Below are 14124 nucleotides of genomic sequence, written 5' to 3'. Positions count from 1 at the left end.
ATCGCACCGGAAGCTTGCATCAGAGACCGAACCGTATCGATCGATGCGTTTTAAAGACCATCCGGTGAAATCTACAAACCGAACGCCGCTCCCGGAGGGTCCGATTCGATGCGAAACTATTTAAATAGCATTTAATTAAACGCCTAGAAGAAATAGAGGGGTAAAACTTTCTATAGGAAACATTTCTCAGGGGATTAATCGAATTGGAACAAACCTGCCATTAGACGTCAAACCATTTCGAAAACCCATTCGTTTTATAGCTTATTCTAGCGATGTTTGTGGTATTTGGTAAAAATCATGTTACGAGTTACGTTAAAGATGAGTTATTTTCAACGCGGGTCAACGTTGAAAATAACTCATCTTTATCGTAACTCGTTTCTTCTGCAAAGCACGGTAAATCTAACTCGTTAAGATGTAAATCGAGGCAGCAGGCAAACATTCACGTATAAAATTCGACCGGACATAAATAGCTATTTAATAGGCTTCCAGGTTTCATTATCGTAATCCTTAACAGCTAATAGGATTATAAGCGCGAGTTTAATATTCCGATTTGTAGCTCCAATAAAGACATCGGTCGTTTGTCCATTTGTCTCCAATTGTGGAAGCTAGTCGATGGACTTGCAACATGTTGTTGTGGTATACATTACAATAATAGACCCAGTGAGTTGTGACTCATTAAAAATTAATTATGTTACGAACATATTTACAAATTGAATTATTTTATTCGTTTCTGATATGTATTAAAACTTGTGAAAATTCTTCATATGAAGATTACCAAGCTCCTAATAAATAAATGATATTGTTTTTCTACAGACATGCTGGGAGTACCCCAATACCGCTGGCTTCATCTTTCCAGGCATTGTTTCCTGTCCATCACAATCACCGATGGCCTGCGGTGTGTTTGTTCACGCTGAAGGATCTCTCTATTTGTTTAGGATCAGACACAGACTCACCGGGTCAATTTTATTAATACCGAACGCAATTATTATTGACTTTGCGGTCACCGCACGTCTCGTCTCGACGTATGAACTAAGCGTAGGGAAGCAAATATCGATTGTTTCCAAAACCTTCCTCGCAAGGGAAAGCATACGAGCATAGATCAGGATCGCCGTACGAGGCCGGCTGGTTTTGGAGAGAAGAGTTAAACCAACGGGAGGAATTTGCTAGGAAAACAGCCGGAAGGATGCTTCATCCAATCAGACTATCTTACCTTTTGTTTCCACTCGGAGCAGCTGCCAGCAGAAGTGAACTTATGCATAATTTCACCGCGCATTTCCTTCTCCCTTTCGATGCTGCTCGTTCGGAATGCGTTGAGTTGTTTTTCATAATTTTTAATCTCCGGAAGCGACTGTTTGGATTCTTGCTCGAGGTGAAATCACATCGGTTTCCACAGGTGGTAGTGCGTATTGGTATATTAGCGTTTATCGCTTCCATTATCAGTCACCACCACCATAGCAGCTAACGAATCGATGGCGGTTGGATAAACGAAAGACTTCTGCCGGCTCCATGCTCGAACCTGGTGTATTTTGTAGCTAGACCCGCTGGACAACTCATTCCGCCTATTTCCGCTACGTTCACTTTCGACTAAACTTCAGCCATCATTTTTCTCTGCTCCCACTCCCTTCAATCCCCCCACGACGTCGCGGCCAGTCGCGACATCATTCCAAATCGTGCCGTGGTTTAGAGACAAAACCCGAGCATTCGTTCGGTACTTCCGTTCACGCCGATTCAGGCTGCCGGGCAATTAGCATAAAAATGTTCCCCACGGAACGGCATTTACCATTTTGCTAGTTCGAAGCATAAGGAAGCACTCGGAACAGGGGCCACAAAATGGGCACGGGACAACAAAACGATACGACGCGATATTTAAATAAAACGCTCGTTATCAGATGGAGAAGACGAATTTCCTGTGCGTTGTGATGTTTTTGATAAATAATTAAGCTCAATCAATGCCGATAAGCTTCGCCTCGCGAGAGAGAACGAGGGACCCGGTGAGAAGGAAATGGAGGCGCATTTTTTTTTATTTTCTTCCATTTGGTGTTCCATTTGGGAAAGTTAAAACAACGAAACTGAAAGAGAGTAAAACAAACTGCACAAACTTCCGACCGGGCGACCGTAATCCACACGAAACCGTCGAAACACGTCGATCGTGCACCCTAACGGTTCGATTCATGGGAATTTATTTTCGTCGTAATTTGTCGATTTTTTTTCTGCGTCGCTGTTCCTGTTATGATAGAAGTGCATCCGCATCCGATGACTTTCTTCGCCGGTTTCCTCCCCTAAAACCATCCTGCGGACCCGCTACAGCATCCCGTCGTAGAACCGATTAATAATCCACAATCTTTCGACTCGGTCGTTCTCCTGTTTTCCTTCCTTTTCTTCGTCTTTCCCAGGGGTGCAACATTCGACACGTTTTCCGAGATCAGAACCGCACACATCACGATTTCAACTCGCCGACCGAAACGTGAGTGAACGGTGCGACCTTGCATGCGGAACATGATCTTTCTACTCGCTATCAGGCGAAGGGCACCGGCGTCCGATTGGAAGATCCACTTCCGAATGGCAACGGGATCACAGCTGGAGTGATTCAGCGCAAAACCTAAGGCACCCGAAACGGTGCGATCAAAATAGCAGCAACAGGAGCAGGTCGAGTAGGAAGATGGACCACATCAAAGTAAGCGGTAGCTTCCAGCTTCCGGCATCCAGCAACCGCAATGTTGTTACGTTCATTCCTTCCGATTGCTTCGATTTTACCTTGTCCTTGAATTTCTCCCCAAATCCGTCCCCGTGTTTTGCACACAATCTTAAGGGTGTTTGTGTGCGGGTCTGCATTATATTTTTTTTTGCTTTTATTAATGGAATGAATCTCTCAGCAATGTTAGCCGAAAAATTCCACTGAAAATGCTCTCGAACGGATGGATAGTTTTTTTTTATTTCTTACCGAACCGCACGTTGTTCTGTTAATGTTTACTTGCCATGAACCAAACATCAGCATGCTAGACATCCTCCTTGGTGGCCTTAAAAAACTGGGCCGCATCCTTTACACCACCCTTAGTCTTCAATCTTCTCATACTCGGGCATCGCGTGTTCCTGCGAAGAAAAACGCTCCTTTAAAGGCTACCGAGTTCCTTTTGCAGTACCTTTTTTTTGTTGTTTTGGTCGACTTAAATGCACGCTTTCTCTTCCCGGCCAAGAAACTATGTATACATTATAGGCTCGTATATAAGACTAATCTAGAAACCCCTTTCTGTCTGGGCAATGCTCCCTTTTGCTGGGGTGCAAGTAGAGAAGAGTGTGGAGTAAAGAAAAATGAAAAAAAAAAATAACACTACAATCCAACCCCGAAATCTAACCCTTTTGACCCTGTTTTGAGCCGATGGAAAATGGGTATTTCGCAACCGTATTCCATTCTATTTTTTTCTTATTCTTCTCTTTTCCTTATTGCCCTTCGACCTTTCTCTCCCAATTAGAAGCTCGGTGGTCCTTACCTTTTCCCCGTTCGTGCCATACCGCCGTCGATCAGGGGACAGTGTCGCGCTCTCGTTCGCACACTTTCACATTTTCTCTTTTGGCGCCACCGCTGTCGAACGTCGAAAGGATACCAACGTTAAAGGTTCGGATTTAAATTTTAAAGATTTTCTTCAGCTCGAAACAAACGTATGCCCATGTGTAAACCATAACGCTCCCAAATTAAACTGTCATCGAAAGGTAAACCCACGACCAACACATTTGGTTTGTACATTTTATATAATTTTACTTTATTCCAGTTTTCCATACACTTTTAACCGTTTTGGTTTTTGTTTTAGATGATTTTGTCCATGTCGCTTCATTCGGTACCGTTCAATACATGTTTAGGAATGCTTGATTTAAACTGTTTATTTGTTTTCCCTTCAGCCTAATATCTCAACCGTATATCGTTTTGATTGCCACCCAAACCCCGCTCCCTCGCAAATCCGTCAGACCTGAGCGTGGTTGATCATTTCCCTGATGTGGTTTTTATTTACCGTGTTTAGTTTCTTAGTTCTTCTTTATAAAACAATCATTAGTGTAAAACATTCAACTAAAAACTAGCAACTGGCAACTAAATGGCATCGTGTTTTAATCTACCATTGTAAAGAGCGTGCACCACGGCCACGGCGGTGCCATAAATAATATCTATGTGTGTCTGCTGGTACTCTATGGCAGTAAAACTCAACATTGGTAGAACCGTATATGGCAACGTAATTCATTACTCGACGATTGCTCGACGATCTTGCGATAGAAGTCTGCCTTCGCCGGCCGGCGCTGAAAATCGTATTGATTGACTAAAAACCAAGTGGGTAGGCTCACCGGCACGTGACCTTTAACAAAAATTCCAAACAAAATGAACAATAATTATAGACTGTTAACGATCGGAACGCATAAAGGATTAAAACACCGTTTTAAACCGTAGACATAAACTAGAGCACCAGTTGGAATTCCTTTTTTTCATTCGAGGACGCTGGCCTTTGGCTAATCAAACGCGTCAATCCTTCAGTTGATGTTGAATAATTCAATCGTGTAGGGGCACTCAAGGAAAAAGGAGGTGTGTAAAAACAAATGCAAACATCATCAGTGCAATTTGACTAAAACTTTCATATCTTTTTTAAACGTTTTTTCTATAATTGGATCGGGTTTGAGTTCCCTCTTCGCTTACGTTGTATGTTACAACCGGGATATGTTGCTTCTCTTAATTACACATTTGTACGTTTGGTTATTGCAAAACTTTGAATCGTGATATTTATTGTTTTCATCAGAGATATGGAACGTTTGCTTGAAACAGTATTGCTGATATTACCGATTGGTTTTCCTTTTGGCCCTGCTATGGCAACAGAGCTCGTTACCGGTGTTTACAACTTTTATTTACTTCAATCTTTTGTTTTGTTTTTGTACCGTTCTCTAGACTTCCAGTTAGTCACTATCGGTTTAGATTTGTCAATTAATTCCAGAGATTTTTGATATATATAATTTCAGTTGATCATTCCATCAATCTATACAGTTGTCTTATTCAAATTTCTTTGCTACAAACATTCGTTACGTGGAACACTTGCATCCACTTGCTCGTATATGCGCATGTTTGTCCGCCATCGGAAAGTACTTTCTTTTACTTAACGATCTATTTGTCTCTGATTGGCTCAAAAATACTGCTTGTAACGGATTCTCCAATTCCAGTTTCCAATTACGGTGTAACAGATCGAAATCATTGTTTTTTACGCTCGAATGAATAGCACTACTATATAGGTTCAACTCATAACATTTAGTTATTCTAGTGTAGTTGGTAACTTGAGATGTGCTTGTATTTACCGGATCAATCCACGCGCACATTACTGATTTGTAACAAACGAATAAAATATAAAGTAATAATAAAAAATTAAGACTTATACAAAACTATGGTTCATCAAAAGGATAATACATTTGGAAGCGTAAGAACGATCTTATAGACCTCCGCGATCCCTGGTTAAACATAAACCTTACTTCGGAAGATATGTTACTGAATCGTAAGCTGTATAATGATAATCGTAAGTTTTCCACCAACTTCGATCTTCTTTTCAATCAAACAGTCGTGCATCATGTGAGGTTTTCGTGTATAGACTCTAAATATATCCTAACATTAAATTCTACGAGTATCCCTGAGATTCAGCTGGCTTAAATGTTTTGTCATGATTTCTTTTGTCTTTTTGCTAACAATTCTTGTGAGGATAGTTTTTGTGGTTTGTAGATATACTTTTGCGTTTCGTTTCGTCTTTCTTACGATTCAGTTCCTAGCTGTTGCAGTGTCGGTTCTGGGGCCTCGTGCAGAAACCACAGGCTGGCTTAACGAGCTGCACTCAAGCACCTTGACCTTAACGCAAAGCAGAAACAAATACCAAAATGCAAAACAAACTAAACCATCATGGCAACGGGTTCCGGAGAGGGCTGCTGGGATCGTAAGCTGAAGCCGCCACGAGTGAGAAAACTAATTAGTGGGCTTGACGACCAGCACCCAGCAGCACCACCACCATTTTGGGGGCCATTTGGGCCAGACTCGTTAAAGAAGAACATAACGAACGCAAAACACGAAACATCAAACGATACTAACCCATTTTAGCAATTGCAACCAGTGCGTGTATAGGAACGTGACAGCAAATTAACGCTTTTGCGGCAGTCGAATCGATCAAACCGATGCATTCGTCAGCTCCGTCGAGACGAGCTTGGTAACTTTAGCCATGTTTCAGGTCAGGTCTCCCACGTCCTGCACTCATACGGAAACGTTCGACATTGGAACGTTAATTAATCTAAACACAACCATGCGCCCTTTGAAGTACAAATCTCTCGAATAAAATCTAACACACCGACGAACGATCAGGAAAGAGAGTAAACCTAAGTAAATGTCTTTTGCTATATGTTCGTTTGTCTTCTTCTTCCCGTTTCGTCTTGTACGCTTCATCTTTTCTTTTTCTTTGCTATTTGTGCTACGTCTAGAGTAGATTAGTTTGGAATCGACTCGACCGACACTTTCTGGTCGCGTTGGAAGTTCTGCACGGCGAATTCTTTTGGTTAAGTTCGATGATTGAAATGTGCAGCTTTTATCGTATCCGTGCGTCGATTCTATTGGTTTCATACACAGATTCCTTCGAAATCGCACCCATTCTACCTTTGTGCGATTTCACTCGTACCATCACGTATATCGAATACTCTACTTGCCGATCCTTTGGGAAACGGCGGCTATTTTTATGAACATTTGAACCACACCGATTAGGAAAATATTTGTTTGCTGGTTTTGTGTTACTCATTAGTATATGTTTGTTTTTATTTGTAGCTTTTACGATTTTTGCATCTCTCCGCTAGGTTTGCCCTTGATTTGTACATTTGTTCGTCAATTATTTGTTCAATTGAGTGAGGTTACTTTCGTCATCTGCTTGCCTTACATAGTTATATTTATTTACGTGTTTCCATCCATTCCAGTAAGTTTCAAAAACTACACACGCACACACACACACGCAGAAAGAAAAGTGATTTGGTAATGCTGAGGCAAGAGCCTCATACGTCCTCCATTCTGCTTAGGTACACCATGTTTGTAGTTGATTCATCAGATCCGGGTACGAATGTTTTGCCCCAAACTATTCCCGGAGAGATTTTTAGACACCCAATTCCTAAACTGTTACTCTATGATTATGTTACATACATGGGTTGAGCTGAGGTTTGTTTTCTTCAAATTTCGTTTCGCTTCTTTCTCTCATTAACTACTTTACGTTTCAAAACGCTGCGATTCGTTAAAAACTCCATTGAAAGTCAAGAGTACGTCTACGATAGAGTAGTTTTATTGCTTTAAAATTGTGTGGTTTTCCATCCAATGTAATGTCACATTTACCGTCTATTCACTGTCCTCTAGGGTAGTTTTTTCAATTCTTTGCTATACTGCAGTTTTTCTACGATATATTATCTCGATTCCATAAATATTGTTTAATGTATGGAGTTGTAGGTTATATTTCCCCAAGAAAACTCATCTGGGATCTGGACCGTCCATGGGACATTCCATTCTCATTGTGGTGCTCTTGTTACTCGCTTACAGCAGTTTTCCAACTCTTTATCTTCGTCGCAAGCCCTCCCCTTTCGATTAAAATAAATCGAAATAAAAATCCGAACAATTAAACGAACCAGCAGGTGAAACACATATAAAGCTGAAAACGGTAAAAACAAATAATGAAAATCTGCTGGAGAGCGAATATTTGTAAGCTTGGTACAAAATAGTACTGGAAATATCTGTAAACATTTATGCAACTGTTTGAGGTAGAACATGTTAATGAGGAATCTGCGTTACTGCTATCACCGCTACACATACTGAATGCGTGCATTTTCTAGATACTGTAATACTTATCAGGTTCGCGTACGTATTTCTCACTATTCTTGGTTGCACTTTCAACTAGTTATCCCTTGTCCCTTCAAAGAGTGTCGCGTTTTTAATGGTTTTGCTTTGATTGTTTTATTAATCCATTTATGGCGCTTTGGCCGCCTTAGAAGCGGCTGAGGTAGCTTGTACATGTACTTTCTGGTCTCGTCCCTTTTTGGCTAATACCCGTGGTTTATGGCTGGAGGATGGATGGTTACGAACTTACGCTGTATGGTATGATTTAAAATTTAATAGGTAACTCTTCACGCTCTGGTAAAATTATTCTTAACTTAACATAAACTCCATAAACTTTCCCTTTTTCCCTCCCCTGTTTCTGGTTTTGTGTATCGAATCGGATACCTCTTCCTTCTGTACAATCGCACTCACATACTCACACGAACCCAGCCTGGCATACCCGATAAAATAGAGACACAACTACGAGGTGCAAGGAGAGGCCAATTCAGACAAAACGAACCTGAAAACGAAAGCTTTTGGCAAGCGACTCCGTCAAGGAAGGTCAAGAACTCCTGAAGATCGTCGAGAAGTTTGCCTGGTTTGCTGATCGCCGCCTTCCGCCTACTGTTCCGGTGTCAGACAGCGAAGGTTCAGCCATCGTCATTCGTCCACCATGGCGCCTCCTCCGTCGTCGTCCTCCTCGTCGGCGTCGGCGTTGCTCGCACGCCGTTTGCCTTTCAGCCGCCCGACCGCCATCTTGCCAGCCGCTCGCTGATGGGCCCGCTCGGATGCGGCCGCCGCGCTCTTCCGGTGCGTTTCGGCGTGCTTCATCATGTGGTCCTTGCGGATGAAGCCCTTGCCGCACTGCTCGCAGGCGTACGGCTTGGAGCCGCTGTGCAGGCACATGTGGCGCCGCAGGTCGGTCTTGTGGTTGAACTGCTTCGGGCACTGCTCGCACTTGAACGGCTTCTCACCGCCGTGCTTGGCCAGGTGCTCCTCGTACGACTGGCTGCACGGGAAGCGCTTGCCGCACCGGTGGCACTTGTACGGCTTGTCGCCCGAGTGGAACGTCTTGTTGTGCTGGGTGAGGTAGCACACCTTGTTGAACACCTTGTCGCATTCGACGCACCGGTGGATCTCCGGCTCGGAGCCCGTCTTCGGAGGGACCCGGATGCGGGGCTTGGGCCGCGGTATGAGCCCGTGTAGCGGCCCGTTCGGATGCTGCGGCTGGGCCGTGCCCACCTCCGTCGAGGTGACGCTGGGCGAGCAGGGGGCCGGCGAGATCGAGGGTGCGATGGCGGCCAGCTGTGGTGTGGCCACTCGGTGCAACAACTGCCCCGGATAGCCCTGCGGATTGCCGTAGTCGTGATACTCGTTCGGCGTGGTGGAAGAGGTCATCTGGTGCTGCTGCTGCTGCTGATGGTGATCGTCGAGGATCGTCATGATGACACCCTGGCTGCTACTAGGACGCTGGTATTGGTCCGGTACGTTCGGTGAAAAGGGGGGCGCCGTATCGCCCTGATATATCTCGGCGCCCCCCGAGCACCGTGGAAACCCCAGCGATCCGAGCCCGCGACCTCCCGCCGTCGTCGTCACCGGCGACTCAATCAGCAGTCCGTTGTCCATCGCCCACTGCTGTTGCTGTCCGTTGCTGGTGGCCATGGACAGCATGTCTCCCCCATCGGGCATGCTCAGCATCACCATCGACGTTTGGTGCAGCTGCTGCTGCTGCTGCTGCTGCTGTTGATGCTGGGCCTGCTGGTATTGGTGTGGCGCATTACCAATAATAAGGTGATAGCTCGGCGCCTCCGGCAGGATGGTTTGGAAGGATGGAATGCTGGTGCTGATAGTTAAAGGATTGGAGATGGTGTGCATTGTGGTGGGGTGGTGGTGGTGGTGGTAGGGCTCCATTGAACTGATGGTGTGCGGCGGCGGCTGCGGCTGCGGCGGCGGCGGCTGCTGCTGCGGCGGCTGAGTGTCCGTGGTGAGGTGCGTGCGGGTGGGGTGGTCCGTGGGGATGGTGAGGGTGCTGGGGGTGTAGATGGTGCCCTGGGTGTCCACCGTGGAGGTGATGATGGGCGGCAGGGTGATGGTAATGGTAGGATGGGTGGGTTGCTCCGTTTGCTCCAGCGCCATGTTGTGACTGCTGCTGCTGCTGTTGCTGCTGTTGTTGTTCGAGTAGATCTGCAGGCCCCTCGGTGGGGAGACTTGGACGGAGGGACCTGCTACCCCGTTTGGGGGAACCGCTGAAGAAGTTGAGCTGGCTGTGTTGTGGTTGCTGCTGCTGTTGCTGCTGGAGCTGCTGCTGCTGGAGCTGTTGCTGGTGCCGTTCGCGGCGCCGTACGGGTGATGAAACCCCGGCGACTGGTTCGAGCTGACCACCTGAGCCGACGCTCCGGCCCCGGGAAACCCCGCCGACGCGCCCATGCCGTACTGCTGCTGCTGCTGCTGCGCCCCGTACTCGGGGCTCCTGGGGGGATCGGGCGGTGGTACCGGTTGCTGTATAGGCTGCTGCAGCTGCGAGTTGGCGCCAGCCGAGCCACCGTTGGCTCCACCGCGGCGACCCTTGTTGGCGTAGTTCGGGTCGCGACCCGGGTGATGGTGAACACTGATCGGCAGGGTGGCCGGGTCCGGCTGGCCGCTCGACTTGACCGCATTCTTGTGCAGCGTGGTGTTGTAGTGGCGCTTCAGATGGCCGGAGCTCGTGAACCACTTGTTGCACGCGGTGCAGTTGTACGTCTTCGGACGGCGGGCCTCGTTCGACTTCCACGCGGTGCCTTTGGTGGGTCCGGGTGGTCCGGGCAGCGAGGAGGTAGCCGGCTCGAAGGTGCGATACTGGGAGCCACTCTCCTGGGGTGTCGTCGTACTCGGGAAGTCCGAAGGGCTCGTGGCCAGCTGGTTGTCGTGCATTTCGTCCGCGTACTGCTTCATCGATTGGGCGTTCGTGGGCTGAGGAGCGACGGCTGGTGGCGGCAGGGTCGGCGCGAGGCTGTACTCGTTCTTCACGCCCAACGCTGGCCCACCGGTGCTACCGTACTGGCCAAGCCCGCCACCGACACCACCACCGCCGAGGTACTCCGACTTGATCGATGGAGTCGCCGAGTACTCCGACTTGATCGGATGGTGGTAGTAGGCGGCTGCGGCGGCTGCTGCTGCGGCGGCTGAGTGCTTCATCTCGGGGCCACCGTGTGGATGCGGCGGCAGAGGTGGCGGTCCCATGAAGTTGTGCGGATCGTGGTGTGGCCAGGCCATCATCGGATGGTGTCGCTGCATCGACTGGAGCGGATGGAGCGAGTTCATCGGAGGCAGTAGACTAGCGCCTCCATCAGCCGTCGGCGTATAAACCATCTTCTGCGAGTCGAGATCTAGAATGTCCGACGCTGGTGGTTCCTCCTTGGGGTACTGCGGAGTTCCAGCGCCCCCGTTTCCACCGTATGGGTAGCAATTGCCGCCCGCCTGAAGATCCACCTGGTCGACGCGCTGTTCCTGTATGCCTGCCGGAGGCTGAACCGACGGCTGACCGCTCCCATGCACCGTGTTCTCGTGCTCGTGCAGCACCTCGTCGGATTCACACACCAAACCGCACTTCTCACACTGGATCGGCGAGGGAGACGGAGTCGGTGGGATGTTTCCACCCGACGAGCCGCCATTCTGCGGTGAGTGCGAGGCGGCTGAGGTGGTACTGGCCGCCACAGTCGTCGCGGAAGCCCCACTCGTAGTCGTCGAACCACTGCCTGTGACCGTCGTAACGCCATTGTTGGAAGAACTTACCACGTGCGGGCTGAGTCCGGCCGATCCTCCGCCCCCGTTGCTGCTGACCAACGCCGGCGAGGATCCGTCAGGGTTGCCCGTTCCGCCATTGCTGCTGCCACCAGAACCGCCACCACCGTACGGGTGGTACCGAGCCGACGACACGACCGAGGAGGTCGATTTGTAGTCCGCCGGCTGCAGAGGCGCTCCGAGAACGCTGCTGCCGTAGTCCAGCCCTGATCCGGGGCCTCCCGCGTAGTAACTTCCCGGATCGTACCCGGGATGGATATAGCTTGGGTAGTGCATCTCACTTCCTGGCCCCCCTGGGGGCAGTCCTAGCTGTTGTTGCTGCTGCTGCTGTTGTTGCTGCTGCTGCTGTTGCTGCTGTTGTTGTTGTTGAGAATGATATGGCGAGGTTCCTCCCGCACTGTAGCTCTGGGGAGTTCCCGGTTCAGCCAGATTCGGCTGTGGAGTTGGCGGCTGATTATCGCTCGAATCGGCCGCGGCTGCGATTGTCGTATGATGTTGCTGCTGTTGCTGCTGCTGTTGGTGAGGCGATATCACCGGTTTAATGCCAGGCGTATGCGTCGGTGTGTGCGAACCAGGCTGGTTGTTGTTGTTTTCCGTGTCGGACGAAGTCGGCGTCGTGGACGACGGTATCGAGGGGCCGCCACCGGGCAGCTCGCCGTTGGTGGTGATGGTCGCTGCCGTCGTCGTCGTTGCAACTGCTGTCGTTGCTATTGTTGTACTGACCACCGCCTGCTGTGTGCCCCAGCGGTTCATGCTGTCATGCTGATGGTAGTGCATATGATGCACCTGCAGCGACGATGCACTCTCAAAGTATAAGCCACACTGCGTGCAGATATGCTGCTGATGATGGTGCTGCTGCTGTTGCTGCTGCTGCTGCTGCACGACACTCTGGGGAACCCCGTGTAGAGTCCCCCCATTACTGGCCATCACTCGATGGCACTACGGATGGTGATATGAACACGGCTGCCTCTGTCGCAAACAGTGGCATTGAGCTGGACACCACTCGTGCAGACGAACGAACTCCCTGTTTTATTACTCCCAGGACAGACGCACTTGTACGCCGTGGGACGGTTCTGTTCTTTATGACGCCTGAGTATACTCGAACCCTCAGTTTGGTTCCTTTTTTATTGCGCTTGTTGGTGCAGATTTGTCGTACCTCACGCATACGTTCCAACTACCCTCGCTGGGTGTAGGAGTTACCCGCTGGCTTCACGATCCTTGGAGGTAGTCAAAAAGGCTTCTTTACGATCACTCACTCCCTAACACTCACACACAGGATGGGCTAATTCTATACCCGCGCACTCCTGAAGTTCCAAAACGCACGGTAAACGTTACCTAATTTCCAATTCTGTTTTTAGCATCGCCCACTGGTAGGGAAGGAGTTCTGGGTTATTTTTTTGTGTCTGGTTTGCTTCACATAAATCGCGCCTAATTAACACGGCCACTAGAAAAAGCTTGCCAGGTCAGCAGATCGTTCTCAAGGAATGCACCTCGGGCTGCGATCGTACCTCTGGCGGATGGACAACGTCACTGCACATCCACACAACAAGCACCACACGCTTCGAACACTCCCGCGATCGTGCGATCTCCGTTCGTCGTGCGCTAGAAGTACGAGGAGGAGGAGTAGGTTGAGGATTGCTTTGTTTTAACCACCCTCCGGGTGTCTAACCATCTATTTCGCTTTTCCTTTCCACACGGCAGCACTAAGCCGTGTTTCTATGCTGCCTATCGGGGGCTTTCCGGCTCCGTCCACGGGCATCTATGCGTTCGGTTCGGTTTGGTTAGTAAGTTTTTCCCGCGGCTCACCGTCAACACCACCACCACTACCACTACCCCCAGCCACTCGCGCGGGGTGACAATCGGCAAATTAACATAGATTTTCAATAAATTTTAATTATCACCGTTTTTGTTGTGTTCCACTCCGCGCGCTTTCGGTTGTCTTTTGGCCGTATCGGTTACTCTCGAGCTGTTCGCTCCTCATTCGCGTGCATTAATTGGTGGGTTTTTTTTTTGTTCGGTGCACGTAGCCACCGTAGCACAAAACCAGCACAACAATGGGGTCTGATATGACAAGTTTGAGGGCATCAAATTATTTCTTTGACTTGTATCGTGTGTCTCCTAAGTGCGCCTTACTTGCGTACTAAGGTTTGCCTACAATTGGCACCCTGTTGGTCAATGTCGATGGTTGGCACTGTTTAGATGCATCACTTTTCCGCACCGAACGTTCGCGACGAGCACGTGTACCTCACGGCGGCTGGGAGGTTTGTACTTTCTCCGCGCGTTCCCAACGATTGCGCGCGCGATTACACGCTTTCACTAAACGCGCACACGTGACTGCGCGACGCGACGATCCGGATTTGACGGAAATTGGGTTGGTCTGTTTTGTGGTGCACCGAAACTCACAGTGTGTGTTTTGTAAAACTCCGCGATTACCGAAAACCTTGCGTAAAAACTCAAAATTCACTATTTAAATGGCTCCACTGGCATTCCACTGTTGACCC

At 48.6% G+C, this 14124-nt stretch overlaps 1 protein-coding gene across 1 annotated transcript; it reads right to left on the bottom strand.

Annotated features, from left to right (window-relative positions):
* Positions 1-8503: 8503 nt before the first annotated feature.
* On the bottom strand, positions 8504-12550 carry LOC131284984 (trithorax group protein osa). Its single transcript, XM_058313844.1, has one exon. The coding sequence runs from the start codon at positions 12548-12550 to the stop codon at positions 8504-8506; it is 4047 nt and encodes a 1348-aa protein (XP_058169827.1).
* Between the last annotated feature and the right edge of the window lie 1574 nt (positions 12551-14124).

Source organism: Anopheles ziemanni, chromosome 3 (assembly GCF_943734765.1).
Source record: "Anopheles ziemanni chromosome 3, idAnoZiCoDA_A2_x.2, whole genome shotgun sequence".
NCBI lineage: Eukaryota > Metazoa > Arthropoda > Insecta > Diptera > Culicidae > Anopheles > Anopheles ziemanni.
This window is presented reverse-complemented; position numbering and strand designations above follow the sequence as displayed.